The 9,661-nt window shown below is 41.1% G+C and overlaps 1 protein-coding gene across 1 annotated transcript in view; it reads left to right on the top strand.

The window, feature by feature from the left end:
• Nucleotides 1-2,781: 2,781 nt before the first annotated feature.
• The window catches only part of myo15ab (myosin XVAb), a 40,474-nt gene continuing 33,594 nt past the window's right edge, over nucleotides 2,782-9,661 (top strand). The window contains 12 exon segments of the mRNA XM_053229654.1: nucleotides 2,782-3,165; nucleotides 3,883-3,965; nucleotides 4,087-4,150; nucleotides 4,796-4,905; nucleotides 6,069-6,143; nucleotides 6,357-6,447; nucleotides 6,886-6,891; nucleotides 6,969-7,072; nucleotides 7,254-7,317; nucleotides 7,450-7,563; nucleotides 8,533-8,694; nucleotides 8,775-8,888. Coding sequence (XP_053085629.1) covers nucleotides 2,947-3,165; nucleotides 3,883-3,965; nucleotides 4,087-4,150; nucleotides 4,796-4,905; nucleotides 6,069-6,143; nucleotides 6,357-6,447; nucleotides 6,886-6,891; nucleotides 6,969-7,072; nucleotides 7,254-7,317; nucleotides 7,450-7,563; nucleotides 8,533-8,694; nucleotides 8,775-8,888 — 1,206 coding nt within the window. The 5' untranslated portion in view covers nucleotides 2,782-2,946.

The following is a 9,661-nucleotide window of genomic DNA, read 5'->3' as shown; positions in this document are numbered from 1 at the left end:
CAAATGAGTCCCCCACCCTCTCCTCAAATGGGTAGGCGCCCTGTGGGCAGTGTTCAGCAGATGGACTCCAATAGGCCACGCTCCCCATTTGCAGCTCACAGATCATCACCTACACCTTCAAGGAGAAGTTTTCCAATTGCTTCAGAGTCTCCTCAGCCTCCTCTGCCAGCTGGACAAAGATCACCATCACCCAGCTTCTCCCGTAGGTCAACCCGTCTTATAAGGAACCCACCCCCATTGGGATCACCCCGTGGTCAACTGCGTGGAATGGGGCGTCCAAACATTCCCATGGGAACAGTAAAACCCTCTCTAGGTCAAATGGGTCGTTTGGGTGCTTCAACCAAAAACATGCCTCCTTCCAGGGCATCCATACGTAGCAACAGATCAGTTATGGCTCAGGACATCAGAGCTTCCCCAAAGCTTCCAGGTCAACACCCTGGAATGGTCATTATGGAACAGAGGCACTTCATTCCCCCAGGACGAGCAGGTCCCACACGGAATACACTGAATACACGAAGACCAGTGGGTCTTGGTCGTCCTCTGATGGCCAGGCAGGGTCTGAGGCAAGGACCTCCTTCACCACAGCCTTCTCTAAAACACATTGGTCCTATATCACCCCAACCTTCCATTAGGCATCTGTCCAGGCCAACTTCCCCTCACCCCTCTATCAAACATGGCTCACCATTAACAATGCGTACTCCTTCCCCTCATGCACCACCCATACCTATCATCACAAGTCCTCTTCAAAATGTTCAGATGTCCGAAGCATCTCCCTACCCTATTGCAATAGAACCAGTCCCTGTGGAATTTGATCAAATGATAAATGTGCCTCAAACACCCATGGTCACCAGTGCTTTACAAAATCAAAGTATTTGTAATGCATCTTATAAATCACCCTTCCAGCAACCTGTGCAACCTTATACCCCTGAAGTCACTGGTATACAGCAACCATTTCCTGAGCAACTATTTTCACCCCAATTATCAAATGCATTACAAAATCAACATTTGCGTAACGCTACTTATTTCTCTGTACCTCAAGTAGCACCAGTGCCACATACTGTTCTACAGCGGTCCCCAGAAACACTAGCATCGCCTGTTATATCAAATGCTTTGCAAAATACTCAGGTTCGTGAAGCATCTTTCGTCTCACCCCTGCAAAGACCAGGCTCTCCATATGCACCTGAAGTGGCACAGCTTCCTGGCTCACCATCATTACAGCCGTCAATGTCACCATATGCTCCTGAAACAGAAGTGCTTGTACAGGGTCCAGGTCAGCCTGCATCTCCAACACTGTCTAGTGCTATTCAAAATCCTTACCTTCATAATGCCTCATACAAATCAGTCTTACAGATGCCTTCTTCTTCCTACTCACCAGTTGTGTCACAGTATGATTACATAGAGGAGCCAGGCCCTGGCCCCCTCCTCACCAATGCTCTTCAAAACCCCAATGTCCGAAATGCTACTTACCGGACACATTTACAAGGGAGAGGATCCAGATATGCCCCTAGCCCAAGAAGATCACCAGTTCTCTCAAATGCTATACAAAACCAACAAATCCAGAAGGCTTCTTACCAAACACAACTGTCTCATCCAAGGAAAACCTACTCCTATGTTCCCATGAGGGGTTATACCCAGAGCCCTAATTTGTCAGATGCACTGCATAATCCTCAAGTTCGTGGTGCAACCTACAATCTGCCAGGTGGCACATTGGTACATGGCAATCAAATGGTGGCTCCAGCAACCTCTCCAATGCTCACAAATGCTTTACGAAATCAACAGGTTCGGAATGCTTCCTACAGACTTTCAGATGGTACCATAATAAGTGTGGAGCCCCAACTACAACAACCCTTATCTCCAAACATCTCAAATGCCTTAGATAACGCAAACCTGAGATATGCCTCTTATAGACTTCCAGATGGAACTATAATCACCACAGACTCCCTTCAACAACAGCAACAACAACACTCTTCTCCAAATCTATCCAGTGCTTTGCAGAATCCAAACATTAAAAATGCTTCCTACAGACTTCCAGACAATTCAGTTATTACAGATTACTACCAGAAGCCAGTATCTCCCAATCTTTCCAATGCACTTAGAAACAATAGCATTCGAAATGCATCCTATAGGCTGCCAGATGGAACAGTTATTTTTACAGAGCATCAAGTGGAACCAACTTCTCCAGCCCTGTCAAGTGCACTTCAGAACCCAATTATTCGAAATGCATCCTATAGATTAGGTGATGGCACAATTATTTTTCCTGATTATGGCCAGTCAAAACCTACCTCCCCAAATTTAGCACATGCACTTCAGAACACACAGATGCGGAATGCTAGTTATAGATTGCCAGATGGGTCTATTATAACCACACAGCTTACTACACCTTCTCCTAATTTGGCAGGTGCTCTGCAGAATCCAAACATGCGTCACGCTATGTATAGGCTACCTGATGGCAGTATAATCAGTGCTAATCCAGTACACTCACCAAGCCTGGTCGGTGCCCTTAAAAATGCACACATCAAAAAGGCCTCCTTTAGGCTTCCAGATGAATCCATTTTTTTAAGTGCTAAATCAACCAGTCCAAACCTGTCAGAGGCCTTGAAAAATGAAAGCGTTCGCAAAGCCTCATACCGACTGCCAGATGATTCTATTATATCAGCGGATCCTCAGAGTCATACAACCAAACCAAAACTTTCAGAAGCTCTTTTAAACCAAAATCTTCGTGATGCTGTTTACCGTTTGCCTAATGAATCCATTCTCAGGCAAGGTTTTGCAGTTTCATCGACACCTCAACTGAAGAATGTTCTGAAAAACACTAACCTAAAGAATGCCTCCTACCAGCTGCCTTCAACCCTATCTACTGTTACGGCATCCGGATTGATTATTGGGCCGGATGGCAGATATGCAATTGTGTCCCCACAAAGAAAACGTCCTGATGAACATTGGGCTATGAATGCCAGGGAGGGACAAAGTGCAGAGGATGTGTGGGCTGCAGAGAGAGTTTTACCTCATGGAACTGTACAGAATCTTACCAAGTGGTCTATGTACCGCGACGAAAACATGGTAGACCACCTCTCTCCACCACCTACTGGTGCTGGGTCCAGGCAAGGTGAGGTGCAGTGGGTACCAGATCGGGAGGGGGAGCCCACAGGCCAGTGGTATGATAAGGTAACCCAGTTTACTTACTTTCTTTTGATATGTGGTTGAGGAGCCAATCTCATTACAGTTTTAAGATTTTTTGCTGTTTTTCTAGAGTTTTAAATTTGTAAAATGAAATCATAGAAATACTTATTCAGATGAATACCAGCCAAAAATGTAGTTCCTCCCAGCATTCTTTAATTCTCAACATCTAATAAACGTTTCAGAAACCTGACTCTATAGGTTCTGCATTTGTAGTGGATTTAGCTCATGTGAGATAGATTTATAGATAATAAATTTAATTTACGCAATCCTGGTATAGTTTTACCTGTTGGTAATGATGGAAAGGTCACTGCTGAAAGTCTGTGTGGCTTTGAGCTTGCTCAAAAGGCCTAGCGAAGCTTATCTATCTCCAGCAGGGTTTAGCTGCAGACTCTTTGAATACATGGGATGTCAGATGAGATTTACAAGACTGATTGTATCCATGCTCAGGTTACCTCATTGACAGCTGGTATCTCTGCATTGACGTGGATGTGGCTCTTGCCAGCATGGTTGCCCACTGACCTAATTTGTTAAAGAGATCTTTAAAAGTTTGAGTTAGAGTTACAATTAATATAAATGAAATCAGATTAAGATGACTTCAGCACAATGAAAATAATTAAAATGGTGACATGCTTTACCACTGGTGTAAAGTATAAGGATCACAATTATATGAGTGAAGATGACTAATTCCTGTTTTGTAAACAGATGTATTCTATAAGAAGTCTGCCTACCATGAGTTACAGAGAGAAAAGAGAAGCTGATGGACTTGAGGACATGACACAGTTGGAGTAAGAAAACCAAAATAAACATATACATACAAATGCACAGAGAAATACTCTACAAAAATGAGAAAGTATTTATTTGATTAAATTACATTAAAATGTATGATTGACTTTACCTTCCCCCTAGGGAATTAACAGAAGCAGCTGTTTTAATGAACCTGAACACTCGCTTTAACCAGGAGCTCATCTACGTGAGTCAACATACTGTTTCAAATGGGGTTATACCACAGCACTGTTGAATTCTGGATTCTGGTTGGTTGGAAGGGTGATAAATTTTCTATACCAGCAGCTCTGACAATAGTGCAGCTGCAAATCAGAGGTTTATATTAATATATAAAGTTGCTTGTTCTAATATGTTATCGTTTCTATAGTAACTCATTCATAAGGATTTGTACGTAACAATGAAAAACATGTCATCATTGATATGACGTTATGGAGACATTTATTCGGCACTGATGAAAGGAGTCTCCAGTGTCAGCACTTTGTAAATTCAGGACATGCTTTTACAGAAAAAAAAAACCTTTGGGATGGTAATATTAACTTCTCTTCATAGCACCCTATTGTTGATTACTTTCCTATAACAGCACGCCAGCACTAAAGAGTTTTCGAATGTACTTAATACAAATTAAATGTGATAATAGAAATGTAATAATAATGTAAGTTATATTCGATTGTTGATTCATTGAATTTGTGATAATTTCAACTTTATGGCATTGCTAAGAAAGAGTTTTATTTTAATGCTGCTACAATATCAGATATTTAGTGGGTTTTTAGCCTACTTTAGCAGTAACTTTTGTGTTTTGTGAGCTTTTTTCCACTCTCTTCCTTTTTCCTAGACTTATATCGGCTGTATTCTGCTATCAGTGAATCCATACAAGTTACTGAACATCTATGGAACAGACATGGTCCTGCAGTATAATGGTCATGGCTTAGGGGAAAACCCACCGTGAGTGTAAAACTCAATTACACAGCTTCATGTGCACAAAACTGCCACAAACCTGCACTACTGTGTAAACACTACTGTAGCATTTCCGGCATTATTAATACAGCCACTGCATTTTGCATATGACAAGAAAGATGTATTATTTTCAAAATTGATGGGAAAAGTTCATTTGTGCTGTGTTGCCAACTTATTTCAGGGGAAAATTGCTAACAAATGCTAGTTGCTAAAAGTCGCTGGATGATGTCATAGAATAATTTGCATATTAATTGAATCATCTTGATCATTTGCATATGATGCATACGCAGTCATCGGTTGTTGGTAAACATGGTGATCAGTAATTGATCATTAGAAATAATAAGTGGTCATGGGGAACAGTGGTGATCAGTGATTGGTTGTTGGGAACAATGGTGATCAGTGATTGGTTGTTGGGAACAATGGTGATCAGTGATTGGTTGTTGGGAACAATGGTGATCAGTGATTTGTCATTGGGAACAATGGTGATCATTGGTTGTTGGGAACAATGGTGATCAGTGATTGGTCATTGGGAACAATGGTGATCATTGATTGGTCACTGGGAACAGGGATGATCTGTGATTTGTCATTGGGAACAATGGTGATCATTGATTGGTCATTTGGCTGATTGATCGCTTTACACACAGGTGTTGAGTCGAGTGAACCTGCTTCCTCAACTTGTGTAACCAGCAGCTGGGATGTGAGCTTGAGAGCTGTATCAAGTGCAGGACAGTCACTAACATCTGCTCAAAGTCACTAGATTTTTCACTAGGCTTGTTTTTGAAATAAAGCGGTCTAAAAAGTGACTAACCCTAGTGACGATGGCATTAAGTTGGCAACACTGCATGTGTGATAAAGAGAGAGAGAGACAGTGACTGTCTCATATTTCTTTAACCTGCTGTCTTGTTACGAACTGAATAGATGGACACATCTTGTAATGTGAGAATAAGCTAGAGATTGTCTTGCTGTGTGTTAGTGTGTTGTTTAAAGATAGAGTGACCTCAGAGCCAGAAATGATACCTGGTATATTCTAGGTTACTTACATTTGACTGTCCCTAATAATTTAACAGAACAAGAGCAGCGTTCTAGGCAGTTCAGATGAAAAATTCAAATAAGATTCGGGTCCTAATTTGGTTTCTTTGCATTTGTTCTAGTCACCTCTTTGCAATTTCGAACCTTGCCTACACAACAATGATGGACGTCAAGCAGAACCAGTGCATTATCATCAGGTTAGAAAAATATATATTGGCAATATACTCCTGTTAGATTTATTTCAGCGCTCGCTATCTTCTCATTCAATTCTAAATACAGTGAACTTTCCATGCTTAAATGTAGACATAACTCTTGAATTTAAGTCGCCAACTCTGGTATGTCAGTCAAACGTCGAAACTTTTCTTGCAACATTTAAAACTCTTTGCAGTGTTATTGTGTTCATGTTTCAGTGGAGAGAGTGGATCCGGAAAAACGGAAGCCACCAAACTGGTCCTCAGATACCTCACTGCCATACACCACGAGCGAAACGTTACACAACAGGTACTCAAGCTGCAGTTTTTTTGTCTTATAAACTTCAAGAGAGAGAAAAAAGAGAGGCTGATGAAGGAACGACTGATTTTAGTTGCGACTTACTAAGTAGCTTGTTTCATGGTCGTTCCACGACATTAAATGTAACTCTAAATGAATAAAAAGTACAATGTGTCATTCTTTAATTAATAAAAAATAGGCAAATTGCTGTAGTATAAGAGGATTGAACCACTTCAGGATGTGCTATTATAGGAAAATAATCAACCTCAGGGTGGTAACAGTAACACTACTCAGAATCGGGCCACATCACACCACCCTGTCGTTGATTATTTTCCTTTAATAAAACTCCCCCATGTGCTTATAGAGCTGTACTGTATGTCTGTTCCTGTTATAATCCAAACTACCATGTCATCCTTTTTGTTTTTATCCTTCACGCTCTCATCCTCACAGATTGAGGTGAGGTTTAAGGTTGTTTTTTAAATTCGCTATTTTCACTGTGAACTCAGCGCTAACTAGAATGCTCAAAACACCAGATCCTGGAAGCAACTCCTCTGCTGGAATCTTTTGGGAATGCCAAAACGGTGCGGAATGACAACTCCAGTCGCTTTGGGAAGTTTGTTGAGATCTTTCTGGAGGAGTGAGTCACTGCTTTGATGTTCACTTTAGTGTTTGTGAGCTGAAGATGTTTCAGGTGTGTGGAGTCTATTTAGGGTTTAGTACAGGAGGAGAAGCTGTTTCTGTGTGTGTGTGTGTGTGTGTGTGTGTGGACCATCTTACATGTTAATAAACGCAGATTTTTTTTTCCTTCCATGTTAAAGAGGAGTGATAAGCGGTGCCATAACTTCACAGTATCTACTGGAGAAGTCCAGGATTGTTTTTCAGGTGTGGGACAATAAAAGTTTTTATTTCTTTTAAACGTACTTTAAGAGATCATAGACACAAAAGAACTAATAGGGTGCAGTTTATGTTCATGGCAGTGTGTGTGTGTGTGTGTGTGTGTGTGTGTGTGTTTAGGCAAAAAATGAGAGGAACTACCACATTTTTTACGAGATGTTGGCCGGACTTCCTGTTCACCTGAAACGAGCCTTCTACCTGCAGGAGGCTGAAACCTACTACTACCTGAACCAAGTAATCCAAGCACATACACTGTACTGTTCGTAAGTCAATATATATTGAAAAATCAATATTGTTTGCAAAATTATTTACAAATAATAAACATAAATGTTGTGATAGCATATAATATTCCCCCGTCTGCTGCTGTGAAACCCCGACATCAGTCCTGATCACAAGTCAGATAATGACGTGAATGAACCTGACTTGTGTACAGTTAAAGTGTCTGAATATAAATATACCGGTTCCTGGAAGAACCAAGAGTGTGTTAAACAAACAGCATCATGAAGAACAAAGAGCTTTCAAGACAATTCCGGGACAAAGTATCAATCTGGGTTTGGTTATTAAAAAAATCTCCCAAACTTTGAACATCTTGCAAAGCAACAGTAAATCCATATTTAAAAAAAAAAATAAAATAAAAAAAAAGTGAAGAAAAGAATATGACACAACTGCAATTCTGTCTAGAGGAGACTGTCCACCAAAAATCAGTGAAAATCAGTAAAAAGGGGATTAGTCAGAGAAACAACCGAGAGGCCGAGGGTAACGCTGAACATGATGCTACCACCACCATGCTTCAAAGTGGAGATGATGTTCTCCGTGTGCTTGTTGGGTTTCTGCCAAATGTAGCGCTTTGTGCCAGCAAAACAGATTTCAACTTTGGTTTCATCAGACCAGAGAACCTTTATCTACTAGTTTGCTTTGAGTCTCCAACATGCCTTTGGAAAACTCCAAACAGGATTTCATATGACTCTCCAGTTTTCCATAAAGCCCAGCTTTGTGGAGTGTCCAAGTTATGGTTGTCCTGTGAATAGAGTCTCCTACTCGAGCTGTGGATGACAATCAACTTCAATTTTTTTTAACGCAAATTAGTGTTTAGCATCATTGTGTTACTATAACCATCTGTAATAATTAGCAGTACATATGAACAGTCAGAGTGTGAATATATAGCACCATCTAACTCACTAACTGACATCACTAATATATCAGGGTGGTGACTGTGCGATCGAGGGAAAGGACGATGGCGAGGACTTCAGGAGGTTACAGAGTGCCATGGACATTCTCCGCTTCAGCCCTGAGGACCAGAGCAGTGTGTTCAGAGTGCTTTCATCCATCCTCCACCTGGGCAATGTCTTCTTCCACAGACTCGAGGTGGTACACACGTACACGTCATTTTCCAGCATCATAAACCCCATCTGAGTTTTTATCTACAGCTTTTTCCTCTTATTTAGACCGACGTGCAAGAAACGGCCGGTGTTGTAAGCGCTCAGGAGATCCGCGTGGTGGCCGAACTGCTTCATATTTCTCCAGAAGGACTGCAGAAAGCCATCACCTACAAAGTGACGGTAAGATAATACGAATACTTCCATGCTTATTCTATTACGTTTCATTCCTAAAATGTGTGTACTTGTTGTTCGTTATGGTGGAGTTTTCTCCTGGAGTAAGGAGATGTTTATTTAACTTTTTTTTTTTTTTTTTTTTTTGCCTGAACACACACGCGATTCATAAAGAGATCTCCACTAATCAATGCAGAGAATGAAAGAATATGACTGCAAGTGGGTGAAAGAGAAACAGGAAGATGTAACGTGTTATAACATCTTGAGATCAGAGCTCGTTGCCAAACAGGCTCCGGAGGATACGCTTAATTACTGCAGGTTTTGTGTTACGGAAACCCTGTAACTGGATCAGGGGTTTGCTCAATGACTTCAATAGGGCTGATTCTCAGGAGACTGTCAGGAAACGGTGTTACGTCATGGTGTGATGTCTGAGGATGAAGTCAGCCCTCGTTAAAGTCTTATTACACGTTCATGAGAAACTTCTCAGACGCGTGTGGAGTCCAAAAGTCTGGGCGCGCTACTGAAAATTCTTGTTTTGCATTCTTTTCATTTAATATAAAAAGTATATTATTAGCATAACAATTTGGGTGAGAAGTAGAATCTTAGAAATGTTTATATATCTTATAAACATACTGTATATCTTATAAACTGACAAAATGGCGACTAAATGTTGAAAGAGTTCCTCCTAAACACGACGTGCGCTAAATCTTCCAGTAATGCAGCTCAGCCATTGCAGCGCATCGGCCGCCATTGATACACACAAACCCTCCCTGCTTTTATAG

Source organism: Pangasianodon hypophthalmus, chromosome 26 (genome assembly GCF_027358585.1).
Source record: "Pangasianodon hypophthalmus isolate fPanHyp1 chromosome 26, fPanHyp1.pri, whole genome shotgun sequence".
Classification (NCBI taxonomy): Eukaryota; Metazoa; Chordata; class Actinopteri; order Siluriformes; family Pangasiidae; genus Pangasianodon; species Pangasianodon hypophthalmus.
Note: the sequence above shows the minus strand (reverse complement) of the source record. Positions and strands in the feature narration are given on the sequence as shown.